Consider the following 15,879-nt stretch of genomic DNA (forward strand, 5'->3'; position numbering starts at 1 on the left):
CCCCACCTCTTCTCTCTGCACAGGCTCTTGAGCAACTGCAGTCTCTCTGTCGTAGCGTCCTACAGGCTGTGTGCGAGGCCAGTGCCCACCTTGAAGCAGTGGGAACAGCGTCAAGTCAAGAGGTAAACTCATGTGGTGGTTCTCCAGAGACTATGAGGGTGCAGGAACATAGCAAGTAATTGGTTTGTTTTTGTGATGTGTGATACTTCTGTTTATGGACTTGTACGTTTCTCTGGTTCACTTGTGGTTCTATAGTTGTTACGACTTACAGTCTTAAATAAGATACGGACATGTCTGCTCAGAAGTAAGCCCGACTGAGTACAGTGGGGCTTACTCCCAGGTAAGTGTGCATAGGAATGCAACCTTACCTACTGTGAAAGCATCAGCATAACCATTCCGCTGGGGACACTAAGATGGGACTGAACTTTGGTTCAGTTGGCCTCAGGCCTGTATGTAATTCATGTATTCTGCATTAGTCCTAGAAAGAATCATATAGCGTGGAGAAACTCCAGCTTGGCATGCTAAAAAAGACTGGAATCTTTTTGCAGATACTCCCTTGTGTACTGCTACAGTAATAAGGGTGAAAAAATTAAGACAGTGACTAAATAAACCTACATCTCGGTTGTACCACTTCAGAGTGCAGGCTGCTTAGTTTTCTGTGGAGGGCTGGGGTAACTGACCAAGTTTTCTAGTGGTCAGGAAGTGAGGTTTCACCATTTTGTGTATCTCTTTGCTCTTCCCTTTGATGAGCAGCGGCTGTAAACATTATTCAAAGTAAGGTGAATATCAACAAATTTGCTTGATTATTTGGCCATTGTAGAAACCAGGGTTTTGCTGCAGTATTTGGGTTACTGAGGATCTGAATGCCCCCCCCCCGTTTTTAAAGCACAGAATGTGCATGACTTTAGCGATTTATTCCCTAGTACAGTCAAACCTCAGTTGTCGAACGCAATCCGTTCTGGAAGCCCGTTTGGCTTCCGAAATGTTTGACAACTGAGGCGTGGCTTCCGATTGGTTGCAGGAGCTTCCTGCACTTAGTGAGCTGCGTCGGATGTCGGGTTCCAAAAAACGTTTGAAAACCAGAACATTTACTTCCAGGTTTTCTGCATTTGGAAGCCGAAACATTCCAAAATGGAGGTGTTCGGGATCCAAGGTTTGACTGTATCTCTAACTGCTCCGTAAACAAATCAGCATGAATGCTCAATAAAGACTGGATACAATCTAACCTCTGTATTAGCTTGGTGCAAACATATCAGGATGAATTCTGAATAAACATGTTGGGTGGAGGAGTCAGGACTGGTTGTGTTGCTGTGCTGTTTTGTTCAATGCTAGTTATTATGATAGTCATGTCAGCGCTGGTATGCAGCATTACCACGTTGCCATAGTTTCTTTTCTGTCGTTGAAGTCAGAATTCCCATTCCACTATCCCCCAACCCATTCCTTTTGCCTTGTCCTAACTGCTAGGATTTCACCCCTGTAGGAACTGTCGGCCCAGATCACCTTGCACCAAGAGACCATGCAGAAGCTCCTCTCAGAGCCGCGCCTGCTGGAACTCCAGCGCCGTGGGGGGGCCTTGCTGGCACGGCTGCCCCCCCTGGGGCCCTGCAGGTGAGGATCAGGGCTGCAGGGCATCATAGCAGAAAGTTCCCTTTGTCCCCTGTTCCCATTTGTTCTGTAGCAGAGTTATGTAAAATAACAACAGCACTTGTGGATGGTTTTTAAAGCTTTTGTATAGTACACTTCACTGCTGTTCAATTAACCTTCCTGCATGTTGGAGTAATCCTGCAGTTATGTGCTTACGTATCTGGAGGGGATGCTTAATTGGTGTGTGAGTGGGTGGCAGGGAAGGTAGCTTAGCAGCTTGATTTCCATTGTGTGTGTGTAATCAATATTGTGTGATCTGCACCATCAGGACCAGCAAGACATAGCTGATTTCCCATTGTAAGCATGAAGTTGTTCTTGGCTCTCTCTCTGACTTTATGTTATGCTGCGCAATGGCATCTGTTTTGCACTATGACACCCCACCCTTCATGGCAGCCATTTTGTGACTGGTGCCTCCCAGCACTCCCTCAACATTTGAAATGTGCCCATTGGGTCAAAAACAGCCCCTGATATATGTAGAGTGTAGCTTGTTCCTAAGATCTCTGAAACACAGTGTGGGGGTGGGAAGGCAGCAACATTTTAGCTGATCTGGAGCAGTAAAAAGACTTGCAGCAGTATGCAGCCATTGGCCTGTGAGGGCTAATTCCTGTCCCTCTCTGCCCAGGGAGAATGTCCCATGTAAAGAATTTTCAACAGATTTTTATCCAAACTTTCCTCAAACCCTCTTTTTGTACACATTGGCATCTTCCATTGAAGTAGACAGAACCTTCTGTTACATAAAGCAAAATAGCTGAGTGGGAGGGGATTGTTCCCCAGAATGGCCGTAATTGGGTCACGTTCAGTTCGGCCTTCACTGGCGTTAACATGGCCCACGCCAGTTTCTTCCTTCCTTGCTTCATGCAGCAGCTTCATACCGCAAGGCTCAGAGTAACTGTGTGTGTCCTTTCCCCCTGTAGTACAGAGGCTGTGGCTGCTACCAGGCTCTACCAAGAGGTGGATGAGGCCCTTCATGGCCTGGTCCAACTCAGCAACCGGCGCCTGGAGGTGCTGCAACAAGAACGGGAAAACGCACAGGTAATTCCTAAAGTCCCTCATTATGTGTTTGTGGGGAAAGCTGCAGCCTTCAGGGCTTTGGCAGAGCTGGTATCAGCGAAGAGAAGTTTCCCTTCTTTTTCTTAGTGTTTGGCAATTGAGCTGAAGGAGCCTTAAAGACATCACTCGGACTACAACTCCTGATATCCCTAACCATTGGCCAAGTTGGGCCTTACCTCTGAAGCTCATTATTACTGTTCCTAGAACTGAACTATAAAAATCAAGCTGAAGAAATTCTGCAGATGACGTTAGGAAGAGATGCTAGTCCTAAAATCTTTTTTTTTATAAAAAAAGGACAATGCACCTACAAACAGTCAAGTCTGAAGCATGAGTCCTGATCCTGCTGGGAATTGTTGAAAGGGATGAGAGGAGCTTCACAGATCATTGCTTTTTAGGACTCAGTCCTCAGGCAGGTGATTGAAGAAGGGGATAAATGTAGGAACCATGTCTGAAGGGGCTCTGAAGAGGCATTATGGCGAAAGAAATGCAGGGGTTGCAGAAACAGGATAGGTATACCAACTGTGGTAAGAGGTGTGGCGAGACTGTAGAGATGCTGTGATGATAAAATCTCATGTTCAGAATTTCACCTCTCCTTGTGCAGAAGCTAAAGACTTTGGGCCTTTAAAGTGGCAACCAGGGCCAGCTCTAGAGGGTGGCAGGATTGACCCACTAATAGTATTTCCACTTTGCACGGAGTATCCAAGAAGATCAGATGCAGCTGGAGAGATTTCTGAGTTTGCTTGCCCTGACATTTCCACATTTTGGGGGCGCAGAATGGGACTGCCATACTCAGGAGCTCTCAAAGATCTTAAATTACAGTGGAATTTGTACACTGGCGATATAAGAAACAGTGAGGTCAACAGAGAGCAGCCTTCTGGGATTGGCCAAGCTTTTGCTACTTTTTTCTTTCTCTCCCGCTTCTATACAGGTTCAGGAACAAGCTCTGGAAAACAAGGCCCATCTTGAATCTACTGGCAACTGTGTAGAAGAGAAAAGGGAAGCAAAGAGGCCTGTCGAAGGGTTGGCTGAGGGTGCATCACTGGAGAGGACACTGCTGCAGAGCCCCAAGTCCCCAGGGAGGATGCAGCTCATGCCAGAAGCTGGCTGTGCCCCACGGCCACGGGCCTGCAGCATAAGTGCCTCCTCCTCACCCAAGCACGGCTGGGGCCTGGGGTCCAGATTTGGCTCCTCTTGCAGCCTGACCTCCCTCTTCCAGCCGCACCCCAGCCCCAAGGCCTCCCCTTGCTGTTCTCCCACTCGAAGCGGCGTCCTGGAGAGTGGCAAGAAGAGGCAGGGCCTTCCCAGCAGCCCCAAATCATCTCTGTCCCCCGTCTCCCAGCTGGCTTTGCGAGCCTTGAGTGACCCTGGCCGCCCCAGCGTGCACATCCGCGGCCTGGAGGTGAGCAGCCGTGAGCTGGCAGATAGGAGCTGTTCTCCCCGTGAGCATGTGCTGCTGAGCCGTAGTGGGACCCACGTTGCAGAAGCACCTTGGGGGGCCACGCCTCGCACAGAAAGAAGGCGCTGCCTTGGGTGAGTAGCGGAGAGTACATGTGGGAGGTTTTCCATCCACGGTCTTTGTGTTACCCCAGGGGTATGATTGGGGCTGAGAAGATAGTAGTCTGAACCTGTCAAACTTAGATTTGCAACCAGGCCCAGCTCAAGAAAATCTAAATGGCACCCTCTTTTCCCATGAATTAATGTTTAGTATGGTCAAGCTTTTCTTCGTAAATGTATTAAAATGCACAGAGAAGCTGCTTGTGCGCTAGGCCTCATGTGTCTGCCATTTGATCTGCCATCTTCTCCCTAGGAAGGCTAGCCTGGTGCTATCATTATATATCTTTAGGTGCCAGGCAAAAGCTTTTCTCTTGAACCAGGCCTTTGGCCTCCATCTTTCTGTGGCCTCTTAGGAGTGGGTGGGGTGTTTTTAATGCATTTTAATGTAGTATTTTAATGGGGTTTTAAAAAATGTATCTATGTGGATGTTTGTTTGTTTGTTTGTTTTGGTTGTAAGTTGCTTTGAGATCCCTTTGGAAAAGAAAAAGCGACCAATAAATTTAATAAAATAACAACAACAACACTAGCCAATCTCCTAGCACTATATCATCAGCTGTATTGCACCACCAACACCCCACAAACATTGTTCACTTCCCTGGACCCACCTACCCTATATTGTTCAGGGAGGGCTGAGTGGCTTGGTACTGGTATTGCGTTTTATTTTACGTGCATGTTTGTGTATATGTAGAAATATATGTGTGTACTTTTTATCATTTCTATGCACATAATGTTTGGTAAATAACTGATGTTATTTACCAAAGACTCTAGCGGTGTACGTAAAAATGATAGCATACAATGGATAAGATCCATTTAACTCAATCCTAGTAGACATGGGCCTTGTATCAGAGCCGTGGGGAGGGGTGTGTGATTTTTTCCCCAACTTTCCCCTTTCTCCTCAGGGTCCAACAGCAACTTCTGGCTGAGCTGCTGGAGTGTGAGCGGGAGTATTTGACGGCCCTTGCCCAGCCCCTCTCTCTGTCCCAAGAACCTGGGGGACAGGCCTGGCCAGCCGAACTGAGGTGCTTGGGCAGTGCTCTCCGGGCCCTGCGGGAACAGTTGCTGGCTTTCCATACCAACTACTTCCTTGGCGAGTTGGAGGGGTGCATGAACCACCCGTCACGTGCTGGGGGCTGCTTCCTGCGACATGTGAGTGCCCCCCCAACTAATATCATTTTGTTCTTGCTCACTGGTGTTGTCCCCTTACAGAAAAATCCTTCTTCCCTTTGTGCCTGCTGCAGAAGGTCTGCTTCTTTTGATGAATGAAAACAACCTTAAAAGCCAAACTAGCTCTGCTCCTGTTTTTTTTAACCATTCTGGCACATAGGAATGTAGCAGCTGAAGCCTTTCCTGGCGCAGAGATAAAATGATGGGGAATTTAATTGCCCAATTAATGCCTATTGGACCTCTGTTGAAAGAAGCAGCAACAGGGCCAGTGGAAAAGAAGGAGAGATAACAATCCTGTCCTTTGAGCTCGCCTCTGGGGCATATTTTCCCATTAAAGGAAATGGGGGTGGGTTGGGGAAGAGAAGGAATAATCCCCCTCACATGAGCTAGATTTCACATTGTTTCATTGCAGCAGCCTGATGTCTGGCCTCCTGCTCAGTTGGATGAATGAGGGATTTCTCTCTCTCTCTTTTCTCCTGTAGGGAGAGAAGCTTCAAATTTATGCCACGTATGCCAAAGAGCACCATAAGTTCCAGGCTGCCCTGGCTTTGCTTCGAACCACCAGCAAGGTATGATCTGTGGCCACAGGGACCGAGTTTTAACTTTGACCTTTGTGTGGTGGGTTGCTGATAGAATAGCTTTCTCTTATAATAGATTCTTTCGACCCACTTCTTGGAAATCCTTCCATGGCACTAATCTTTAGCAGGAGTTTGATGTTCAACTAGGCAGCCATCTGATTTGTGAGGAGCTTGGCCTCTGTATGTGGGTGTTTTGAAAACTTTGTGCACCTTTCAGTCTCTCTGACTCTGGGTGAGACAATTGTCAAGGCTGGAGTCAGATGCAGGTCAGAGCAAAGAGACAGAGTCAGCTGTCAGTGAAGTTAACTCTTTGTTCAAGGAAATTGCATATAACTCAGCAACACTTCCCCGCAGGTCTTGCACCTATACAGCAGTTGCCAGGACTGAAGGTCCCAGTGTTCCACCCCCTCCTAGGGCTCCTCCTCTCCTAGATGTTTCCCAAGCAGTCTCAAAATGTGTCTGCGCATCTCTGGTCTCTGTTGTGCCCTCATCATTATCCTGCGAGTTCTTGGAGACCGGGGGTGGGGTGGGGGAGGGAAATTTGTCATAGCCGGAGATGGAGGCTCCTGGGATGCTTCAGCCTTGGATTCTGAACTGCTTCCTGTCACAGGTTCCTCCTGTTCACTAAACCCTGTTGCCCCTTCAGCATCCAGCCTCTCTTCCCAAGCTTCCCCCTCTGGCCTTTTCTCAGCGTCCTACCACCAGTTCCCAGGCTTTGAGCCTTCCTCCACTGGAGAGCCAGTGTGGTGTAGTGGTTAAGAGTGGTAGTCTCGTAATCTGGGGAACCGGGTTCGCGTCTCCACTCCTCCACGTGCAGCTGCTGGGTGACCTTGGGCCAGTCACACTTCTTTGAAGTCTCTCAGCCCCACTCACCGCACAGAGTATTTGTTGTGGGGGAGGAAGGGAAAGGAGAATGTTAGCCGCTTTGAGACTCCTTAAAGGGAGTGAAAGGCGGGATATCAAATCCAAACTCTTCTTCTTCTTCTCCTCTGGGATCTCCCCTGGGTGCTCCCTGCCTGGTGCCTCCCACCACCCCTCATTGTTCAGGAGTCCAGGGTATTGTGGCAGGTGGGTGAAGGAAGGGCAAGAGATTGAGTGCCTTGAGTTCCATCACTTCTGCAGATGATCTTGTTGCCCTGTTCCCAGCTCAGCTGCCTTTTCTTTCCCCTTCCTCCATGCAGAAGAGCCCGGCAGAGCTGCGTGAGGACGGGCAAACGGTGCACACGTTGCGTGTGCCCCTGGAGCAGCTGGAGCGGTACCGGCGCTTCCTGGGTGAGCTGCTGCGCGAATGTGAGCTGGAGCGGGGGCCTGACCGCCAAGCCCTGCAGGAGGCCCAGCAGCTGCTGGAGGCCCAGGAGCAGCGAGGCAGGGACCTGCTGGCCGCAGAGCAGATCCGGGGCTGCGAGGTGAGCGCATGGGCGCTCCCCTGGCATGCAGCGCTGCATCCTCCCTGCTGCTTCCCTGTGCATGCGCTGCTCCCTCCCCTGCTGCCTGTCCCTCACTCAAACCAGGTATCCCCGTCTTCTGGTGCTTGCCCATGGCCAGGTTTTGCCCTTGCTGCACTCTGGGATCTCTGTGCAGGACACTGAGTGGGAACACACACGAGGAAACTGGACAAGTGACACTTTTGACCACTTCTGCGATTGGGGCGGGGGGGGGGGAGAGTCCTCAGCCAGATGACCCTGATCAGGCCTCCTGTTTCCTTGCAGATGAAACTATCGGAACAAGGGCCACTGCTGCAGCGTGGCGAGCTCACCGTGGTGTGTGGGCGTCGTAAGTGCCAGCGGCATGTCTTCCTCTTTGAGCGGCTGCTGCTCTTCACCAAGTGCAAGGGACCCGAGGGCGGCTACGTCTGCAAACAGGCCTTGCAGGTGCGCAAGTGTGTCTACGATGGAGAGCTCCTTTCCTTGAGTCGTGAGCTGCGTGGTTTGGGAAGGAGGGCACTGGCACACAAGACAGGCTCCTGCAGCATAAACGGATGGAATAATGGTTACTTGGAATGGAATTGTTGGACCTGTTTGGTGGAATATACATCCCCACCCCTGATTTGCATAGGGCACAAAGCGGGAAGGAACTGCCAGTGCAACAATGAATGGGATTAAAATTCAAGAAAGCTAAATTTAACAAAGACAGGTGTTCGGCATTACATAATACACCAAGAACAAGCCTGGATTAGTAACCATGGTTTGTCTGAAGCAAGACAAGCCAGAAGCTTGGGTTCAGACAACATGCTAAGCCTAACCATTGCTTAGCTCACAGCAGTGCAGCAGGACTAGAGGAGGAGCACAGCAGTAGCTGTTTCCCTTCTGGAAACCCATACGCTGCTATTATTATTATTATCATTATTATTATTATTATTATTATTATTATGCTATTATTATCACTACTACTACTTCTGCTTTATTTATATGCCAGCCATCTGACTGGGTTGCCCCAGTCACTGTGGGTAGCTTCCAACAAATTATAAAACCACAGTAAAACATTATTAAAAGCTTCCCTATACTGGGCTGCTTATGGATGTCTTCTAAAAGTCAGATAGTTGATTATTTCCTTGACATCTGACAGGAGGGCATTCCACAGGGCGGGCACAACCGCTCTCTGTACCCAGAAAGTCACGGTTTGGCTTAATGTTATGTCTGAACCAGGTCAGTCTTGAACATAGACTTCCTACTTCTTGTTGCAGGTGGCCCTATCCTAACTTTTCATTATCCTCTCTCTTTTTCTTCCACAGACAGCATCCATGGGGCTGACAGAGAGTGTGGGGCCTAGTGGGCTACGCTTTGAGCTATGGTTTGGACGTGGACCAGGGCGACAGGCCTACACACTGCAGGCAGCCTCTGCTGAAGTCAAGCATCAATGGACAAATGTTATAGCCCAACTGCTATGGAGACAGGGTATGTGGCTACCTAAGAGATTGTCCCAGCAGGATGAGAATTGTATCAGGGCAATGTTTGTGCAGACAGTTACTTCACTTTAACAAGCTCTTAATCTTCTTCCTCACTTTCTTCCTCTCTCAGTGAAAATAGTTAAAGGGCCAAGAGCACAGACTGCTCTCCAAAGAGGAATGGTTATTTATTTTATTATGAAATGTTGTCTGCCTTCCTGTAGTTAGAATGATCAGAGTAGTTTACAATAAAAAAGGGTTAAAACACATTACATTCTCAACATCTAAATAAGCTAAAGGCAAGAAATGTAGCAATATAGCACAAAATAAAACAGTCCAGCAAGAATTAACAGCACTAGACATCTGGGGAAATAAAAAGGTCTCTGCGTGCTGCCAGAATGACACTGGCATGAGCAGCAGAAAAGCTTCTCTGGGGTGGGAATTTCAATACCAAGGATGCCACTACTGAAAAAGCCCTTTCCCTGACAGCCACTTGCTATGCCTCAGATGGCAGGGGAGCCCTTAGAAGTGTCTCTGGTGGAGATCTCGGTGTACAGATGGACACATGTAGACAGATGGTCTCGTGGGCACTTCAGTTAATATCCCTGAGCAAACTAGGGAGAAGTGGAAAAAGGTCCTGCCCAGGTATCAGAGTAGGGCCTGCCCCACTCCTCTGAGGTGCTTCTCTCATTTACTGTAATGAAGATCTGTTTTCTGTATGAAAAGGAAAGAAAGGATCATTGATGGCTGGTGGATTGTGCCACTAATTCCCTGGGCTGGTTATCAGGCGGCAGACAGGTGGGTGTGGGCAGGCTGAGATTCATGGGGCAGTGCCCCACTTGCGATAATGAGCCAGCCTCCGCTGGAAGAAAACTCAGGTATCAACACATAACCTCACTAAGCACTATCCTCTCTTTGTAGAGAAAAAATGGAAAATGAACTCATGTGCATAATATGTGTGTGAACAGGATGAAAGTAGGGCATAGCCCTTTGAATATTCTATGCTATACCTAATGCTTAGCATAGGGAAAGGCCAGAAAGATGTTTCTGTTTGGTGAGATGGGAGAATGCCGAGGGTACTGCTAGCACTTGTAGCAGTTTTTAAGAATGCCTTGGATGGTTTTCTCTCCATCTCTTCAGCTGCCCATCCGTCTGTCTCAATGAGCATATCCTCCTGCCCTGCCCAGCGCCTGGCCCCTCTCGGCCTTAGTCCTGGGGCCCCTCCCGGGCTGTCATTACCCGGCCACTTTGAGGAAGAGGAATGGGACCTGGATGTCAAGCCCATCCCAAGGGGTGAGTGCACACTGCTGTTCTCCCTGCCTTCTCATAGAGCGTTGCTGCTCAAATTTACACTCACCCCTACCTTTCTCTGCTGCTCTCCTTAGCCGAGACGTCTGAGTCCGATGGACCCTCCCCAAGCCACCAAGAGCTACCTAGGCAAGGAAGAGGATCGTTGCCCGGCAGCAGCACTGCTTTGGGGCAACCCCAGTCGGTGAGTGTACGCAACACACAATGGCTCTTTAGCGAGGGTGTCTGTTGTCACGAGTCCATTTATACAATTGAGAGAATCATGTGGTAAAGCCCTTCCTGGAGTGCACTGGTTCAGGCTGCCAGCAGGGAAAGAGCCGCATGTTCAAATGGTTCCCCTTATCCAGACAAAATGAGCGCACTCGGGAAGAGTTCAGCCCCATTTATGCTAACTTCCTATAGAAAACAGGTATCCACACCCTAGGCTCATTACTCCCCCCCCCCACGCTTTTATCACTTGATTCTGCTGATTGTATAAATAGGCACTAAGTTTGGGAAGCATCTTATATGAAAGAGTGCCAGTGGGGCTCTACCAAATCTCTCCTTGCTGTGAAAAGGGTCAGGGGCATGCTGTTCTGGGTTAGGTGCTGGTAACCCAGTGGCTGTGTGCACCTGGGCAGAAGTCTTGTGTGCTTTTGTGTGTGTGATAGTGCAATCCTCCTGTCCCACCCTTGCCCCCCTCCCTTCCCCACCAGGATTCACCACGCCATCCCTGATGGCTTTCATATGTTTTCTTTATTTGCCAGAGCTCTGGCGTTGCCGACGAACCAGTGACCCCACTCTGAGGCCATGGCGGCCAGGTACAGAGCCCCTGCCAAACTTCTCTGCCTTTGTGCAACCCCCTCCCACCTCTTTACCTAACTACTGTCACCTTTTTCCCAAAGTGCAGCACATGGCACTCCCCCATGTCTTTTTCTGAGCCTTTATTTCCAGGCACACTACTTGCTCAAGTTCACTCCATCCCTGTTACATGTATGACTGTACTGTCCAGGTTTATCTGTGTTTCACCATCCTGCAGCTTCTCTTTGTCTTGTGTGCTGTTCTCACTGGCTATCCAGTTGTCTTAATGCTACTACAATTGTTTAAAATTAATCTAATCCCTACAGAGCTGGCATAATTTAATGGCTAACAGTGTGATCTGGCAAGTCACTGATTTAAACTTTGCCTCAAGCATGGACTTACTGGTGACTGCCATTTATCAGCCTCATCCCCCCACCTGTGAGAATTGTGGGAAATAATATTGACCTACCTTGCAGGGTTGTTGTAACAAATCTGGAGATAATCTAGCTGAAGTGCTTTAAATACTTAAAAAACCAAGCTACAAAATGCTAAGTTTTATTTTTACAGGGAAGTAGGACCTTTATGGGGACGCGGGTGGCGCTGTGGGTAAAAGCCTCAGCGCCTAGGGCTTGCTGATCGAAAGGTCGGCGGTTCGAATCCCCGCGGCGGGGTGCGCTCCCGTTGCTTGGTCCCAGCGCCTGCCAACCTAGCAGTTCGAAAGCACCCCCAGGTGCAAGTAGATAAATAGGGACCGCTTACTAGCGGGAAGGTAAACGGCGTTTCCGTGTGCGGCTCTGGCTCGCCAGATGCAGCTTTGTCACGCTGGCCACGTGACCCGGAAGTGTCTCCGGACAGCGCTGGCCCCCGGCCTCTTAAGTGAGATGGGCGCACAACCCCAGAGTCTGTCAAGACTGGCCCGTACAGGCAGGGGTACCTTTACCTTTACCTTAGGACCTTTATGTTGTCCCTATCAGAGCTTATAATGCATTATATTTAACTAGACCAGGATGGGTTGCAGAGAATCATGTATAAATTTGGCTCATGAGGACTAGAAACTTGTCGAGTATTGGGTAGCCAGAAAAACTAAGAGGCTTGGTGTCTTTCTTTGTATCTAGACACTCACCCATCTGTTTCTTTTGCAGCACTGGGTGTGGAGTCTACACCGGAAGCTGTTTTCCCCAGGCAGCCGTGGAAGGCAGGACTCAAACCCCAGGAACTCTGGGAACAGAACTGTCTGAGCCCCACCAAACCTTGGAGATGGGGCATGAATGGGCACTAATGTCAAGCAGTCCTATGACCTGCTCCTACCAAGACTCCTGATGGCTGTCCCATTCACCCCGCTCTGCTACCATCCCACAGGAACACCCAGACATGGGCTGCAGTCTACCTTGGGATGGCTCTGTCCTGTCCCTGGCAGTACCCATCCAGTGCCTTTTCCACCATTTTTTCGGGCTGCAAAATACTGGAGATTCTTGACCAAGCTGATGTGGTTGGTAGTGAAATGGTTTTGTATTAGGCAAGGAAGGCCAAACCAATGAGCTCTGGGCTGACCCAAACTAAAGTGCAGACTAGGAGGAAACTTAGTGGAGTCACTGACCGAGTGGGGTGGTTTCCAGACAGTGTTGAACCACACATTTCCCTGGTGCCCTACCTCTGATCACAGCTTCAATCTCTTGCCCAATTGGTATTCTGATCATTTTGATGGGAGATGGAAGGGAGAATCTGGGCTGCAGTTGCTAGGCAACTACAGTATGCACTCCCCAAACCATGTCCAGGTTAGCCCAAGAGGAAAAGGAGAAGGTGGGTCTGGATTGCATGGTGAATCACTATAAGACACAAAACCACCTTCATCCAGAGAGGGAGTTCAGAGGCAGCCCCAGCCGAAAGGAAAGGCATAATACAGCAATATACATAATGTTATGGAGGTTCACATAATACAGCTCTCCTAGGACTGTACCACTTTAGATTGCAGATGGGTAGCGTGTTTGCATACCCCCACATAAAGAAAACTAGTATGCCGAGGAGAAGGGCTCTAACTTAAGTCATCTCCCTGGTGTGCTGTTTTCTTAAAAGAGTTTTGACAAGTAAGAATACTTGGTCAAGTTTACTTCCCCACACTCATGTGTTTGCAGTCTGAGGAGACAGAATCTAAGGAGGGCTGTATCATGATTCTGCTGCACCTGGGGAAGTTTTTCCCCTCCCTTGATTGCTTTTGTTTGTTTTTGAGATGATAAGTTTCTGCACACAGTAATGTTACCACATTGTTATGAATACAATAAGCCTACAACTTATGTGGGGGTTACATTCCAGGGATCGCCTTTAAAGCCAAAGTCATGTATAGTCAAAACACATTTGAGTGCAATGGTGGGTGGAATTGCCAAAGTCTTTTTTCCTAGATGCCTACCCTCTTTCCGCCTCCCTTTAATATTTTTTTTTAAATTATTACCAAGCGTGTGAAGCTGAATGCACACAAGTTAAATGTGGTTAAGTTGTAGGCTTACTGTACGAGGAAAAAGTCAAGTGAAAAAAACACAGGGGCTGTGAAAGAGTGTTTTGCCTCTCTTTTAGATTACTTGTTGGAGGTCTGCAACACCCTTCTGCAATGTCTGTGACATTTTGGAATCTGAACTGTAGGAACTGATCTCTAACAATTGGTGCTATATTTTGTGTTAGGTGGCTGAATATGTGGTCTTTTTGTTCATTCAGACTCTTCTATTGGATACAAATGGTCTACCTTTGGTCTGATTTTGGTAACTTGAGTTGCTCAGCTAACTTGTTCTCTTTGACAGGTCTTGTGCTGGATTTAAACCTGGGGCCTCTCATATAGAAATCACACACACTTCTCCTGCCCACATGAAAAAGATTTAGTAAACTCACTTGGGTGTATAGAGACTAAGTTAGTGGCACTTAGTTCCCACTGAAATCAGCAGGAGTCGTAACCAACTTTTCACATTGATTTCAACAGTATCTAAGTGCAAAACTACCCTGTGAGCTTCAGATGAAGGGCAGTATAGAAATTTAATAAATAATAATTATGATACTAAGGTGGCCTCAGTCCAACTAACTGTGTGTGGACTATACTGCTTCAAAAACAAACATTAATAGGGAACCAGAAAAATGCAAAAAATAAGCAGTAATAATGGAAGACATGTTTGTAATTTCAGAATGGTGCACAGGCCAGGCAGTTCTTGAGATTTGTAAGGAAACGTAGGAATTCTTTCACACAGAACACTGAAAGTGGCTGCTAACTACAACCTCTTCTCCCAACCTTTTCAAATACTGGCCTACCAATCCTCATCAGCCCCATGTATGTCAAGAGCACTGATATATATGCCTTTGTCCAACTTGCCACTATAGAGCTGTGGCTCTACAACCCCCTGGATTGGAATGAATGTCTCTATTTACAACCACTTTTTGATGAGGTTGGTGCTAGCTTGTGCTTTGACCTAACCACTAAAGTAAAATATAATGCAGAAAAGCAGCTTCGAATATGCAAAGCAGGCACAAATGAGACTTAGTTCTTGAAAAAGAATATGTACGGTAGTAAATCTATGTCTGGGGTGTATCATTTGACAAACTAGACATGATGAATGGTCCATGTGTTTTAACACGGAATTGCTCTTGTTATGTTTGAAAAGGTGTACATGTTGAGTTTAACCGCAAAAGTGGTCAATGGGTAAGAAGTGCAGAACCTTCCCCTGACTGTGGTTTATCTCCCTGAACGCTTGGCAATCCTAATCCATTCACTCCTTTTGCTGTTGAAATCATGTGCTTCTCACATTACTGGGCAGCTTCATGTTTGTACATGGCACTGTCATCATCATATGTAGTGTCCGGATTACATGACTGCTATTCCACGCTAACATTCCCTGCACACAGAAAACTTGACATGACAGGAAGAAGGGTAGGCATTCTCAGAAACTAGTTCTCAAAGCGCAGGGAATTGTATTTGGATGAACATTTAATCACATGAGCACCTGCCTGCACCAGTCTGAAGCAGTACAATCCATACATAAGTTTAGCACACCTGCTGTATGTGAAGTCTAGCTACTGTAAACTGATGTGGGTTCAAAATTCAAGGTATCATGGTAGGGGACTCTTTTCACAATTAGAAGCATTTTCTGTGTGGGTTCAAAAACCAAAGCTCCAGCCCTGAGTTTTGCAGCATCTGCAACTCTTTACCTGTGCTGGCCTCAAATTACCAACATTGTTCTTAGTGTTATGAAATGGAAAAGGTGAGGAAGGGCCAACAGTAAGTTGGAGTTGAGGTTGGTCCTGGAGAAGGTAGAAGCCCAAGGAAAGTAGAAAGTACGGGTACTGCAAGTGTTCCCATTGAAAGGGTTCCCCCAAAGCTGGCTGGGAAGATATGGTGTTCTAGCTATGCTGGTTCAAAGAAGTAAAAATTGTGCAAGCTGCACAGGTGTTCATAGGAAAATTAAAATACGATGGGAACAAACTAATTTTTAACCCATTTGAAGAGTGATTTTTAGCTACTGCTGCCCATGAACCTAAGCCATGTAAGGTACTAAGCAAACCCCTTGGGTCTCTGTAAATTAATGGTTACCTTTGCCAAACATGTAATCTTGTCAAAATAATCAGTCAGGTTTGTCTAACAAGACCTTATTTTATATAAAAAGCATGCTGAACTGTATTAGTCATTTCTGTTCTTCCGCTGCAGGGGCTACCCTATTAATTGCTTTCCCACTACTTTTAACTTGGGTTTTCTGTCAGCTTAAGGCAGAACATATTTATCTCTAGGCCGATTTCACTTGCCCTTGAGGGGCTTAATATTGGTTAAACATCTTACTCCCACTATTCTCTATTTTTTCCTTGATTTGGAGGAGGTTATTCCGGAGAAAAGGCTTTCTTCAACCAACTCCTTTAAAAGCAATGACTACTTGCTTAAGCTTGCAGATA

At 47.5% G+C, this 15,879-nt stretch overlaps 1 protein-coding gene across 5 annotated transcripts in view; it reads left to right on the plus strand.

Moving 5' to 3' along the window:
• The window catches only part of ARHGEF40 (Rho guanine nucleotide exchange factor 40), a 37,305-nt gene extending 23,910 nt beyond the window's left edge, over window positions 1-13,395 (plus strand). For 3 of the 5 annotated variants that reach the window (XM_053363216.1, XM_053363217.1, XM_053363214.1), the window contains 12 exons: window positions 24-122; window positions 1,481-1,608; window positions 2,559-2,676; window positions 3,623-4,224; window positions 5,148-5,394; window positions 5,895-5,981; window positions 7,172-7,396; window positions 7,700-7,861; window positions 8,722-8,884; window positions 10,015-10,167; window positions 10,260-10,366; window positions 12,105-13,395. In XM_053363216.1, coding sequence (XP_053219191.1) covers window positions 24-122; window positions 1,481-1,608; window positions 2,559-2,676; window positions 3,623-4,224; window positions 5,148-5,394; window positions 5,895-5,981; window positions 7,172-7,396; window positions 7,700-7,861; window positions 8,722-8,884; window positions 10,015-10,167; window positions 10,260-10,366; window positions 12,105-12,200 — 2,187 coding nt within the window. In that variant the 3' untranslated portion in view covers window positions 12,201-13,395. Of the gene's footprint in view, window positions 1-23; window positions 123-1,480; window positions 1,609-2,558; window positions 2,677-3,622; window positions 4,225-5,147; window positions 5,395-5,894; window positions 5,982-7,171; window positions 7,397-7,699; window positions 7,862-8,721; window positions 8,885-10,014; window positions 10,168-10,259; window positions 10,367-10,928; window positions 10,983-12,104 lie in introns of those variants that run through there. The other 2 variants (XM_053363215.1, XR_008327369.1) reach the window with 2 other exon arrangements.
• The last annotated feature ends 2,484 nt before the right edge of the window (window positions 13,396-15,879 follow it).

This window comes from Podarcis raffonei, chromosome 13 (assembly GCF_027172205.1).
Source record: "Podarcis raffonei isolate rPodRaf1 chromosome 13, rPodRaf1.pri, whole genome shotgun sequence".
Classification (NCBI taxonomy): Eukaryota; Metazoa; Chordata; class Lepidosauria; order Squamata; family Lacertidae; genus Podarcis; species Podarcis raffonei.